Genomic DNA, 14,821 nt, shown 5'->3' on the forward strand with positions numbered 1-14,821 from the left:
CTAAAGCAGCAAATGGAAGTTTTGCAAGGACCTAACTATACAACCGAAAAACCACCACCCCATACCAGCCAAAGTTACTGTGTTTACAGTCTATTAAATATGTATTTAGAAGTAGATAAAATATTTGGCAAAAATGGGTTATATGTTCGAATGTTGGAAGTGGAAATTCACACCAGTGACACCATGCTTGCCACTCAAGTTGGTCATGTTGAGTTCCTATGACTTCTTCCTCCAAAACAGCTCAATAGACTATGTTAAAGACAACATGTGTATTGAAAGTAGCAATTTTATTTGAGTTAAAATTATTTACAAAAACCCAAAGACATACTTCATGAAACTGGTACAAACTATTTTTTTCCTGCCGTTGGCTTTTGCTCCAAAGATCACAGCTGAGAAATACTGTATAAAATAAAAATAGGATTGGATTCAGAAAAGTACTCTACCATTCTAATTTCCAATTGGTAGTTATTTACAGAAATATTTACAATGGAAAAAAAGGTTACTTTAAAACTTTAGTTAATTTCCAAGTCAGCCTCAAGTACCCTAAAATCAGAGTTCACTGAGGGTTAAAAACACACAAATGCACCGCAGCTGGTGAGGTGGATTCCCCCACCCCTCCCCACCAAAATCTGCATCTCTTATCAGTGCTTGACAATTATTATTATTTAAAAAGCAAAACAAAAACCTGTTAAACACTGAGGTAAATCAATTCTCAAATGATTACCAGTGCAACAGAAAAATGTAGTTCGCCCTGATTGATCTTATCCAAATATTTAATATTCCTTACCATCTGACATACGTCAGTTTTACCAAAAATCTGTTCATGTCTCTAAATCCCATGATTAATAAATACAAATATATTTTAACATAATTAAACAAAATATACCTAAACTAATTTATGGATATCATTTATCAACATGCTTTTAAAACAGTTTGCCAAATTAGTTTTCTATTCAGGGCAAATCAATCTCAGTTTTCCCATATTACACTGGCATACTGTGTTCATAAAAAGTGATGGGTAGGGATTTGGGGTGGGTAGGAGAAGGAAGAAAACAATTTGCCTGCAATCAGTTACTTCCGTATAGATTTCCCAACAATCTGCATTATCAAAAATAGGAAGACAATAAAAGGCAGCCACTGCATTAAAAAACATTACAGCTGGCACTGATACAAGAGCCCCAGTTTGTCGCTTTATACAAGGAAATAACAAAGTCTAAATGGGTAAAATAGACTTTTAGCTATTTAACCCAATACACACCAAACTCATAATTTTATGGCTTCAAGTTTCACAAATCCAATGAAGAAACATGATGTACTTGACAGAAAGGTAATTAAAAAAAAAGATTTACATGAAACAAATCTCCAGAAGGCCTGTCTTAAGGCCTAACAGACAAAAGTGACAAAGGATTTAAAAAAAAAAAAAAGGCAGAGCCAGTGGTCTGAACAACACAATAAAAAGCTGTGATGTTAAGAAATTAAATCTATAAAATATGTTCTGTGTGTTCCACAGCCATTTTCCCAAACAATTGTTCTATGAACAAAGAATCTCAATGAAAAACGGGTCTTCTCTACACCAGCAATTTTAAGGCTTTGCGCTTATGCAATTGATCCTGTCACTCTATAGAAGAATAAACATGCTATCTGGAAACATGAATTCCACATTGGTGTTTTAGCTTCCTTATATTTATTGTACTGAACATCAGAAAATATATCTAGAGATCCTCCTTCAAAACTTAACAATGTTTCAAGAGCCTCCCTAGCATTAAGTGTAAACTACCCTGGGTTTGTCTGCTTTGCTGAATCCTTTATCAGGGCACATCGTCTTTATAATATAATATTCCTTCACACTGCTATTTTGTTTTCTTGCGTCTATAGCTATGACACATTATGGCATGATATTGAATATGGTGTCATGATCTCAAAAGTGAAAAATAGTTCAACATCCAAACCCAATCAAGAATAAAAAAATATACTATTAATCCCTTGTGTCTTTGGATTCCATCTAATTTTAAATATAGACAGTAGTTTAGGGAACAACAACAAAAAAAATCACAAAATTATTAAAAGCTTTATTTACGATCGTAATCATTCAACAAAAACAAAAACAAAACAAAACAAAAAAGCAAAAGCAAATGAGCCTGAAAAAGGAACTAGCTGTTGTCTAGAATGTCCTGAGAACATTCGATACCTCAGTAGCTAAGCTGCCTTTGCACCTGGCTGGCATGACAACAGTGGCTCAACATACACAGCAGTTGCACTAACAGCAGCACGTATACCCCTGTGACACCTGCCCAGAGTCAAGCAAGAAGGGAAGGGCCTAAACTCTGCCGAGTAAGGGTATTTAAATACTGCACAAGATTGTTAACAGCCTGAACCTTTTCCCTCATTTTTGATAGTTGCAGATTGATGTAGTAACTGTCATTTAGCAAATGCAGAATGCATGAAGAAATCAGGTGGTCTTAAAAATCTAAACACGAATGATACTGATGAATGTTCTTGGTATATCTTCAAGGACTTCTTTCATAATTTCTCTTTGTCTAAGGCTAACTCCATCATTACCGAGCACCTGAAGCAAAGGTAAAGCAGCTAGCAATGTTCCAAATATTCAATCACTCTAGAGATAGACTTCTGGCCTGTCGTTCCAACAGCACACTGAAAAGGGAAGGAAATAATGGTTAATATGTAATGAAAGTTTTCAAGTATTGAATAGTTTATCTCTGAACAAGTTGTTAAATTGAACACTACAAATCAAAGTCCACTGAGAATAAACTGTACATGTGTGTACAGTGTGTATGTGTGTGTATTAGAGAGACAGAGAGAGATAGAAGGGGGGGGGGGAGGACTATGTGAGTGTCCTGGGGCTTGAACTCAGGGACTGGGCTTTTTAACTTAAAACTAATGTCTTACTACAGTTCCACTTTCAGCTTTTTTGGAGGTAAGAGAGTCTCATGGACTTTTCTGCCTGGGCTGGCATCAAATCTCAATCATCAGATCTTAGCTCCATAAATTGTACTTTTTTTTTTTTGGGGGGGTGTCCGGTAGGTGGGGGGTCCGGTCATGGGGCCTAAACTCTGGGCCTGGACACTGTCCCTCAGCTCTTCAGCTCAAGGCTAGCACTCTACCATTTGAGCCACAGCACCACTTCTGGCTTTTTTCTTTTTGCTTATATGGTGCTGAGGAATCGAACCCAGGGCCTCAGGCATGCAAGGCAAGCACTCTACCACTGAGCCACCTTCCCAGCCCCAAGTTGTACTTTTATAATACAGTATTTTGACACAAGAGTTATTGTGAAGCAATACCACACAGTTACTAAATTTAAAAGAGAATCCCTGCATATCTCTATTCCCAGCACTTGGGAGGGCTGAGGCAGAATTTCAAAATTTACACTGCAAACTGAGACTCCATCTCAAAAAAAAAATAAAAAGAAAAAATGGAAAGAGAAGCTAGGAAGGAAAAAATCCTTTTATCTTTTGGCAAGCAAAGTATAGGGTTTGAACTCAGGGCCTAGAACTTGCTAGGTTGTCCTCAAGCCCTTTTTTGCTTTATTTCTATTTTTTTAGGCAGGATTCTCATGGTTGAAGTGTATTTGTAAGGGCATTTCCAGAAAGGGTTAACTAAGTAATAAAGATCCACCATGAGTGTGGCTGGCATGATCCCACAGACTGGAGTCCAGATAAAATGAGAAGAGAAAACGGGGAGAGGCTGCCAGGCACTGGTGGCTCACTAGCTACTCAGGTGGCTAAGATCTGGGGATTGAGATTTCAAACCAGCCAGGGCAGAAAATTCTGCCACACCTCTAGGCCAGCACGGACTAGGAGTGGCTCAAGTAGTAGAGTACCAGCCAGAAGCAAGAAAGCCAAAGGAGAGCTCAAGGACCCTAATTCAAATGCTGGTAGCAGTGCGTGCACGTGTACGCGCGCACACACGCAAACTAGCTAGTACATACATTCCCTTTCTCTTCTAGCCATTTTGAGATGAACTGCTCATCTCCATCATGCCCTCAACAGCCTCTGAAATTATGAGTCAAATAAATTTCCTTCTCTTAAATTGCTTACGCAAGATATTTTGTTCACAGCAACAAGACGTCTAATAGACTGTGGCTGGTATTTTAATTTCTACTGTCAATGTATTAACTTAAATTCAAAACCACATATATGGTAATAAACACTACTTACGGTGAGATTCATGAAGCTTAGGAATTTTTTGAGCATTTCTGTCATTATTGAGAAGTCTCCTTCTGGCAGGTATTCCCGCACAGTGGTTACATTGATCTGAGGAAACAGATCAAAAAGATACCATCAGACACATGAACACAGATACAGAACACATGAAACTGCACATCATTCAGTGTTGTCTTGGCACATATCTGTGGCAAACAACTACAGGATTTCTGAAACACTTTGCTTATCCCCAATTCTATATTCATTCTGCAAAGGAATGTTTATGTCCATTCCCCACCCTGCCCATCCTCAGGAAGGAAAAGAAAGGAAGGAAGGAAGGAAGGAAGGAAGGAAGGAAGAAAGAAAGAAAGGAAGGAAGGAAGGAAGAAAGAAAGAAAGAAAGAAAGAAAGAAAGAAAGAAAGAAAGAAAGAAAGAAAGAAAGAAAGAAAGAAAGAAAGAAAGGAAAGAAAGAAAGAAAGAGATGGGGGAGGGAGGGAAGAAGGAAGGAAGGAAGGAAGGAAGGAAGGAAGGAAGAAAGGAAGGAAGGAAGGAAGAGGAAAAGGGAAAGCTGGCAAAGGTACTGAGAAACAATTCTGTATATACTCACTTTTGGAAATGCAAAGAGAAAGGCCCAGAATAACAGTCTGCATTGGGGGCTCCCCTACCTGAGAATGTCCTCACTTTCGAAAAAAAAAAAAGACCAAAAACAATCCCCCCCACCCATGCTTTATAGGTAAATTCAGTGAGATAGGAATTAATTAGATCTCTTTCATATTAGCAAGAAGCAGCACAACAATTCACAAACCAACCATATGTTATAATGAAAATATTACAGGGCCTGCTTTAAGACAGCTCTTCTAGAAAGACTCACCCATAATAAGAGTACAAAAGTCCACTCTCCAGAGTTTGAAGACCAAGGTAAGGGGTGAATTAAGGGGATGTGGGTAAGTAGACAGACCCATGCCCTAGAGCAAGCATGATGTTTTTCTTCAATGAAGCCATTAATTTATCACATGCCTCCAATCCTCTTGTTTGAAAACAGATGGCCTTTGTTCCAAAGAAAAATTTCCATCCATTTGAAATTCTAGTTTTATACTGACCATCCACTTAAAAATATGTATTCTGGGGCTGGAGGTGCCCAGCAACAGAGCACCTATAGCTAGCATAAGGCCCTGAGTCCAAACTCTAGTCATGCATGCATGTATGCATTCATTCACATAACTGAGAGTTGAAGCCAGGAACTCATGCTTACTCTTCCGCTTGAGGTAGTCTCTCAGCTTATGCTCACATTTTAAAGGGAACACTCAATGTCTTATGTCCCTTTATGTGTTTTATTGTTTATTTGTTTGAATGTCACTCCTGAGGCTTGAACTCAGGACCTGGGTACCTGAGGTCTTTCGCTCAAGGATAGAGCTCTTCCACTTGAGCCATAGCTCTAGTCCCAGCTTCATTATTTTTTATTTTTTGTCGGTCGTGGGGCTTGAACTCTGGGCCCGGGCGCTGTCCTTCAGCTCTTCAGCTTAAGGCTAGCACTCTTCCACTTGAGCCACAGAGGCACTTCCGGTTTTCTGGTGGTTAATTGGAGATAGAATCCCACGGCCTTTCCTGCCCAGGCTGGCTTTGAACCGCAACCCTGAGATCTGTCTCAGCCTCCTGACTAGCTAGGATTACAGGCATGAGTCACAGGCGTGCGGTTATTTCCAGCTTTTTGGTGCTTAAATGAAGTTAAGGATTTTCTTGCCTGGACTGTCTTTGAACTGAGATCCTCAGATCTCAGCCTCCTGAGTAGCTAGGATTACAGGTACAACAGGTGACTGGCATCCTTCATGTTTTTAATGTGCATATTTGTATTTCCCATTGCAGCCAATTGTCTACCAGCCCTAACCTTCTACTTCTGTGCTAATTATCTACAGACTTTCATTCCTCATAGGAAAATTCTAAGTATCTTAACCTACTCAAAAGAATCCCATTTTCCTGGCCAGTGACTAGATTCAGGCAAAACAGCATTAGTAATCCAATGCTGTTCAAACTGATGGAAAGGCTATTTGGTAAAGGATGGAGAGGGCACAGAGTCTTAAAGCACCTTAAAGATAGTAACAACCTCAGTCCCTGGAAGATTCACTGAGGCACTAAAAGAACTTCAATTAGACTGTCAATTTTCTACTATTCCTTCTTTTACTTCAATTAAAAATATCTGAATGGGGCTGGGAAGGTGGCTCAGTGGTAGAGCACTTGCCTTGCATGCTCAAGGCCCTGGGTTCGATTCCTCAGCACCACATAAGAAAAAAGCTGGAAGTGGCGCTGTGGCGCAAGTGGTAGAGTGCTAGCCTTGAGCTGAAGAGCTGAGGGACAGTGCCCAGGCCCAGAGTTCAAGCCCCACAACCAGACCCAAAAAAAAAAAAAAAAAAATCTGAATGGTCTCTTTCATCAAACAAGAAGTTTTCATTTAGACCTAATGAATTCTTAATTGGGGATGTACCTTGAAAGGTTCAGCAAACATATGAAAGGCTTTAATAGCATGCCATCTTAGTTCTTAATTTCATTTATATAAAGGTTTTTTTTTGTAGGACTAAAAAAGCAAACTAAGTAACTTAAAGGAAACTACTGGAAGGGTTAGATATATTATCATTTCTCTTCCATATGGGGCACAAACTATTTAAATGACCTTATACCAGCCAAAAGGATATGAATGGAAAAACTTAAGAAAAGTGAACTAGCCAGTGGTATGAAGCTATGTATAACGCAATTGTTTTCAAGTTGTATTAAAAAAATACGTACTGGACTTTCCTGACAGAGACATCCAAGAAGTAAGGCCGTGTAGGAGGCCACAATGCAATCTTCCATGTGTTTCCCAGCATGCTGAAGGGCTAACATGTCAAAAATAAAGAGTACATCAAGTTATACAAACCCACAACATTAACAATTTTCTTAAAAAGTGGCTCACACTTGTAATCTCAGCCACTCAGGAGGCTGAGATCTGAGGATCAGAGTTCAAAGCCAGCCCAGACAGGGAAAAAAAAAAATCATTAAAGACTAACAAATGATGCTGGACAATTAGATATATGCATTTCTCAAATATAATGGAGAGATCCCTTGGCACAAGTAATGCACATTAAAATAAACAACAGGAGAGTAAAACAGGCTCTTTTGGGCACTATCAGTGGGAGGGGGAAAGTGACTGGAGAGGGTGAATAAAGGTATAATTTAAGTAGTTCAGTAGCATATATAAAAACAGAACAGTGAACTGTTGGAAACGTCTTGGGGGAAAAAGACAAGGAAGAGGGACAAAAGTGGTGAGTTTGATTGCGATACATTGTATGGATGTATAAACATCACAATGGACATCTCTTGTACAGCTAATGTATGCTAACCAAAAATTATAAAAAGAGAAATTTCATTTCTTGTAACACCAGAATAACAACATATTTAATCTGGAGAGAGTGGAACTAAGAGATTGGAAGAGGCCCACAATCAGGCAATGACAGGGAATGTTTCTTAGCTAGGTGGACATATTATTCACATGTCATAAACTTAGAGACATGGAATTACAAGCAGCTACTTTATAGAATTTGTATGAAAAGCAAAATCAAATGTAAATCTTGAGAACAGCAGATACTTAATGAATGTTTGGCTACTTAATATATTACCTTAACAATTTTGTATGTGTATATGCTGGTCTTGGGGCTTTAGAGCCTGGGATCTGTCCCTGAGATTTCTGGCTTGAGACTAGTGCTCTACCATTTAAACTGTAGGTCTACTCCCAGTTTTTTCTTTGGTGTTTAATTGGGAGTTAGTCTCATAAACTTGCCTTCCTAGGTTAGATTCAAACAGGAATCCTCATACTCAACCTCCTGAATAGCTGAGATTACTGGCATGAGCCACTGGTCCATGGTTTCAATTATTTTTTACTATATTCCACCTTAGGACCCTGTGAGGACTACCAATATAATTTATGACAAGTAATCTCAGCTTACAGTAAAGTGGTAAAAGAATGTCAAAAAAGTAAAAAAAAAACAAAAAAAAAAACCCAAACACAAAATACTAGGCTTGTGACTAGGTGGTAAAGTCCCTGCCTAGCCAGCATGAGGTACTACGTTCAAGCTTCCCAACCCCTAACAAAACCAAACGAACCTCAAAAAATTGAAAGAAAAACAAAAACACAAATTTCCCACCCTTTCTTGAGACAATATCTCACTATATATGCCTAGCAGTCTCCCAAGTACTGAGATTATGGTATATGCCACCACAGGTGGCTCACTTTGCAGATGAGAAAATCTCAGGATGAAACAGTGACTTGTAATGTATTGTCCCCATTGTTAGATTGTTAGGAAGAACTACTCTAAATAGTATATTATCAAAGCTTATCTGGATTGAATTAAGGAGACCTTCAATGTATAGATTATGGTAACACGTAAATTAAGATTTTTTTTTTTTTGCGCGGCTGGGAAGGTAGCTCAGTGGTAGAGTGCTTTCCTTGCATGCATGAGGCCCTGGGTTCGATTCCTCGGCACCACATAAGCAGAAAAATCCGGAAGTGGCGCTATGGCTCAAGTGGTTGAGCACTAGCCTTGAGCTGAAGAGCTGAGGGAGAGTGCCCAGGTCCAGAGTTTAGGCTCCATGACCGGCCAAAAACAAAACAATTTTTTTTTGTGGGGATGGGGAGTGAGGGTGGGGAGGGGCAGTCCTAGTGTTTCAATTTAGGGCCTGAGCCCTGAGCCCCAGCACCACTTCCAGCCTTTTCTGTTTATGTGGTCCTGAGGAATCTAACCCAGGGCTTCATACATGCTAGGCAAGCACTATCACTAAGCCACAGTCCCAGGCCCTAAGATACATTTTAAAGAAAATACTATTCCCAAGTAAATATAACATTTAAAACAAGACATACCTTTATTGAGGTCAAGTTCTTCATCATCATCCTCTTTCTTCTGTTTCTCTTCCGTCCCATCAGTCTTCTCCGTTGACACCCACTGTATTTCTCCACTAGTCTCTTGCCACTCTCCACTCTTATCATGCTGAGTGGTGGGAGCATCTTTGATCAACTCATCTGTTTTACTCTCTGCCAACTGGGCTGCTTGCTCTCGTTCAAGGAATAACTGGCAAAAATTATTTTGGAATGTCATCAGAAAGACAGCATCTACTAATGTGTAGATTAGCCAATATTTTACATTAAATAAAGAAAAGAGGGCTAGAATGAAGCTCAGTGGCAAAGTGCTTGCCTAGCAAGGGCAACATCCTGCATTCTATCCCCAGTATCAAAATGGAAAAGACAAAAACAAAAACAACACAAACGTAGTTAGGATGAGTTTAAGTAAAAACTTTGCTCTAAATCCTACTGAAAGCCAAAACCAAAGTGTAAATACTTCTGGGAGTCATCCATCAATTTACTAATGGTTCAGATTATTTTTTTAATGAGAATGAAAGACTCAACAGTTGCCCTTAGTTTAGATATTAACTAAAAGTTCAAGCAATGAGCCACAAAACTTAAACTTTAAAACAGCATTTAAAACACTGGTATAATGGAGAAGGGCAATCAGTAAAACTACATAGTATCGGGTGATATGAAATATGGCTCCTTTAAATTTAAAGATATAAACAAGGAACAGTAAAAGTGAAAAAAGCCAAAGGTCTCAAAAGGCACTAGATCTTTTTTTTTTTTTTTTTTTTGGGGGGGGGAGGGTGGTCTGGTCATGGGGCCTGAACTCTGGGCATAGGCGCTGTCCCTCAGCTCTTCAGCTCAAGGCTAGCGCTCTACCACTTGAGCCACAGCACCACTTCCGGCTTTTTTCTTTTTGCTTATGTGGTGCTGAGGAATAGAACCCAGGGCCTCAGGCATGCAAGGCAAGCGCTCTACCACTGAGCCACCTTCCCAGCCCAAGGCATTAGATCTTAACATTAGCAATTCATACAATTTTTATTAACATCAACTAGTTGTAGAAAGGTTTCATTTCCACATGTTCATGTACCTTGATCAGTCTGTGTGTATGGGGGATGGGAGGGGAGGGAACTATTGGTCCTTATAGTCAAAAGGAAACAAACTAAATGCCTTGCTTTCATTTACTTTATTTTCTTTAGGCTGCTACAAAAAGTATCTTAATAAGCCTGGTGCTGGTGGCTAATGCTTGTATTCCTAGATATATAGCTATTTAGGAGACTGAGATCTGAGGATCAAAGTTCAAGGCCAGCCTGGGAAGACAAATACAAGATTCTTCTCTCTCATTAACCAGCAGAAAAATGAAAGGTGTAGTTTACATGGTAGAGCACCAGCCATGAGCAAAAAAGCTAAGCAAAAGGTTAAGACCCTGAGTTTAAGGTCTTAAGCGTGTACGCACAGGCGCACGCATGCACACAGAATTGCAAGTCCTTTTTTGACACTTGAGTGGAAAGCAGTATCCAAAAGGTGCTATAATCTATAAACAAAAATTTATAGACTGGCTTAAAAAAAAAAAGCCAGGCCTGATACAGGATGATAACCTGAAGGCAGAAAGCTTCCTTTAATGTAGAGTGCAAAAGCAGAATATTAAGCTCAAGCAGTAGCATCCCAGGGATGATTTATATGTGGTCATCCTGAACTACATGTAAAGGAGAAAGGTAAGAGAGCATGACAGAAAATAAGACTTTACAAACTCTATCTCATCCCACTATTCCCGTGCTCTGCTACTATGCCCCTTCCCAACTCTAGTTTTCTGTCATCCATAGAACCTAATGAAGCCTGGGCACAAATGAGACCCATAAGTAAATGCTAGAAAATTTGACATGGATGGGATGGAGTTGGGACTGTATTCCCAATTTGTGATCAATAATCACTTTTTGATTCATAAAGCCTTGTCTCTGCTTTTAGTAACAATGCTTAAGTGATTATATATTGGGGAAAGACAGTAGGAAAAGGAGTGTAGTCTGAACCTCTGTACCCCTTATTGCTCTGTAGAAAAATTGTGCTATTAAAAAAAAACAAAACTGTTTAAAACAAAACAAAGTGTCAGAGTAGCTAATTATGAAAAACAGGTGCAAATGTAACAATGAACTTGCCTCAAGTATAACAAATGTAGGCTTAAAACAAAAAAAACACTTAAGAAAGAAAACTAGTAATTAAGATTAGAAGTAAACAATCTGCATTGTTATCAACCTTGGCTATCAAGTGACCTTAGTAGTACGTGGCAAATTAATATCAGTGATACTGATACAGCTTGTTAATCCATGGTTATCCAATAAAATCTGGCATTGTGGAAAGACAAACAAACAAAACCCCCCAACACAGAAAATGTGTAACTCAGAAAAGAAATTAGACAGATCAACAACTGCAGATGTCAACTTGTTCTTAGACTGTTGATTACCTGCACTAAAGCCTGAACAGCATGAACTTGTCCAGCTATCCTTAAACTATCATGTCCTTCTCCACTACAGAAGGAAGAATCAAAAGAACAGGAGGTTTCCATGTTGACGAGACAGTGTCGATTCCGAGCGCTGTATTCCACCAGATTTATCAGAAGGCCCAAGCCCTAAGTGTTTAAGAAAACACATGTTATCACAGATGAGAACTTATAAGCAAATGAATACCACACTGTGTAATTTTTATTGGCACACAAAAACCTCAGTGTTTTTCCATCTACTAAAATGGTTAGACAACTAGTATGTAAGATTCTGTTCCCAAAGAATCATTTTCAATCACCACTTTCCATTTACAGTTTTAATTTTTTACAAAGTCGTTTGTAAGAAATAAAAAATGTTTATCAAACTGTAACCCTTTTGTATATCACTTCTATAATAAAAAAATGGAAAAACGACATGTTCAATGAGGAATACTTCAAAATAACTCACAACATATTAAACTGATTGTTTTCTTTAAAAAATATAATTTTATTGTTATTACTAAGGTATCATACTGAGGGGTTACCATTTTATTAAGTCAGGTAATGAATGTCACCCCTTCCTTATCTTGCCCCTAGTTTCCCCCATCCCTGCTCACACGTTGCGTAGTTCATTTTCTACGTAGTGTCTACTGTGTAGGTACCAAGCCTCCATTTGTCCATCCTTCCTCCCTCCACTTTTGTACCCCCTATGTCCCCTCAAAGACAGAAAAAAGAAAACACACAACAAAAAGCAGAAAGAAACACTACTGCTAATATAAACCTCATATTTCCATTCTCTGGAATTTGTTTTGACAAATAGCATTTTAAATGTTCAGAGGTGTTACACCTTTGCGTTCCTGCCTGAAGAGTATTCTCCTTTAGTCCAGGTTTGTGTGTGAATTCCTAAGTCCTGTATATTTCATCATGCCCTGATGATTTTAGATCTAGCTTCCACATAGGAGGAAACATGTACAATTTGTCTCTGAGCTTGGATTACCTCACTTAACATGATCTGCTCTAGGTTAAACTGATTCTTAAAGGCAAGCTTAGATCAAAGTTTTCCTCTACATAGATAAAATACTGGTCTCTAAAACAGTCACTTCAACTCACCAACACTCGGATGTCAAACCTCTGCTCCTGAGGTAAATACTTTGGAACCTGAAGCACACAATTCATTGCTGTACCTATGAGGCCATCCTGTTCTCCTGTTTTGGTGCTGCCCCATTCTGAAATAGAATACAAGCAGGAAAAGCATGACTGATTCTTCCTGTGGGCATTACAAACTAGACTTATTAAAGTGAATTTTCTTTTCTCTGGTCCTGGGGTTTGAACTCTGGGCTCTGTCCCTGAGCATCTCTGTACTCAAGGCTAGTGCTCTACCACTTGAGCCACAGTGCCATTTCTAGATTTTTCTGTTTATGTGGCACTAAGGAATTGAATCCAGGGCTTCATGCATTCTAGGCAAGCACTCTACAACATTCCTATTAATGTAGAAATGGATAACTATTCCTTTGGTCAAATATACTATTGTTATTTCCAAACCATTCTACTAAGGGCTGGTCATAAAAGTAAAAACTCCTAAAAGTATCTGTATATACAAATGAGTCAATTCTATAATGAGAACTGCAAAATAAACTATATCAAATAAAGAAGGGGACTACCTTGTTTCTATGGGTAATATACAAATTTCCAATGGGAAAACATTACTTACCATTGTCATTAGTTAAATTGAGCAATACCCCAATGATGGCTCTCATGCAGTCCTCCACTGCTTTGCCTACATGGTTAGTTACATTCTGGTGAGGGAGAGGCTTACTGTCAGCCATGCAAATGCTGTTCTCAGCGCGGTTATATTGCTGAATCAATTCTTCACAATGCTGTAATGCTCTTAAAAGAAAAGAAAATGCATTATTAAGGAGAAAACAAAAAGCACAGGTTAATACAACACATTCTTATTTATTGGAGCCTAAAACCATCAGATTATCTGGGAGTTAAAACATTTTAGCAATCCAATCATGTACCAAGTGTGCCTGATATCTCATGAGGTGCTGAATTTCATTTTGTTTTCAGAAAATTTAAAAAACTTTTAAATTCACTTCCTCTAAGGAAAGTTAATTGAATATTCAGACAAAATCCAGGCACTGAAGACTCACGACTATAATCCGAGCTACTCAGGAAGCTGAGATCTGAGGATCACAGTTCAGTTAGCCCAGGCAGGAAAGACCGAAAGATTCTTATCTCTAATCAACTAAAAAAAAAAAAAAAAGGCTGAAAGTAGAACTGTGGCCCAAGTGGTATAGCCCAGCCTTGAGCATAAAAAAATTCAAACCCGGGCTGGGAAGATGGCTCAGTGGTAGAGTGCTTACCTTGCATGCATGAGGCCCTGAGTTCTATTCCTCAGCACCACATAAGCAAAAAGAAAAAAGGCAGAAGTGGCGCTGTGGCTCAAGTGGTAGAGCGCTAGCCTTGAGCTGAAGAGCTGAGGGACAGCGCCCAGGCCCAGAGTTCAGGCCCCATGAGCGGACCCCCCCAAAAAAATAAAAATAAATAAAAATAAAAACAAAAATTCAATCCCCAAGACAGGCACACACAAAACAGAATAGGAAGGTTAGTTAACACCAGGTTGACAACCTGAATGCATACAAAGGAGGATACTAAATGTGATAAAAGAAAAAATTACAAAATCAGGACAAAAGAAGAGATGGAAGTGTTCTGATATTTGGATTTGCTTTAATACTTGAGGTTAGCTAAAAGGTCGAGAAAAGACTGAATTTGCTTCAAAATAACATAGGAAGTAAAGAAGGATGATGTTTTAGACAGTAACAAGACTTGCCCTGATTAGCAATTACTCAAGCCAAATAACATGTCTGATAAGGTTTATCATGCTATTTTGAAATAAGAGGCTAAAATACAAACTGAGAGTCAAATTACAGGGGTGGAAGGGGAGTCTCCCTTTGATGGGGACACTGGATATATTTCCAAAGATAATAAGGGATCATAGAAACTCAGTGTTTAAAGATTATTTTTTTCAAACAGAGATCTACAGAAATTCCCATAGTATTGTGCTGACCAGGCTAAGGGCCAGGGAACTAAGGCAGAGTTATCAAAAATTAGGACAAATATTAAGCTGCTGAGTAAGAAGACAGAACCAGAACAGGAGACATACACACACTAAGGTGACAGCATTACCCTAATTGTGATGGAGGCTGGCTAGGGAGAATGGGGAATACGGAGAACTACACATAGATCTGGGAAATGAGATATAAAGGGCAGAAGAAAAGGGCTATACAAATCCACTTAGAACAAAAAGACTA

At 38.8% G+C, this 14,821-nt stretch overlaps 1 protein-coding gene across 4 annotated transcripts in view; it reads right to left on the reverse strand.

Annotated features, from left to right (window-relative positions):
• Nucleotides 1-268: 268 nt before the first annotated feature.
• Nucleotides 269-14,821, reverse strand: part of Wapl (WAPL cohesin release factor) — a 68,432-nt gene continuing 53,879 nt past the window's right edge. For 2 of the 4 annotated variants that reach the window (XM_070020761.1, XM_070020758.1), the window contains exons 13-19: nucleotides 13,219-13,394; nucleotides 12,618-12,733; nucleotides 11,493-11,657; nucleotides 9,047-9,254; nucleotides 6,940-7,028; nucleotides 4,176-4,271; nucleotides 269-2,652 (exon numbers count right to left, since the gene is read on the reverse strand). In XM_070020761.1, coding sequence (XP_069876862.1) covers nucleotides 2,587-2,652; nucleotides 4,176-4,271; nucleotides 6,940-7,028; nucleotides 9,047-9,254; nucleotides 11,493-11,657; nucleotides 12,618-12,733; nucleotides 13,219-13,394 — 916 coding nt within the window. In that variant the 3' untranslated portion in view covers nucleotides 269-2,586. The remainder of the gene's footprint in view (nucleotides 2,653-4,175; nucleotides 4,272-6,939; nucleotides 7,029-9,046; nucleotides 9,255-11,492; nucleotides 11,658-12,617; nucleotides 12,734-13,218; nucleotides 13,395-14,821) is intronic. The other 2 variants (XM_070020760.1, XM_070020759.1) reach the window with 2 other exon arrangements.

The sequence above is a fragment of the Dipodomys merriami genome, unplaced genomic scaffold (assembly GCF_024711535.1).
Source record: "Dipodomys merriami isolate MVZ:Mamm:240054 unplaced genomic scaffold, mDipMer1.0.p SCAF_14, whole genome shotgun sequence".
Taxonomy (NCBI): Eukaryota; Metazoa; Chordata; class Mammalia; order Rodentia; family Heteromyidae; genus Dipodomys; species Dipodomys merriami.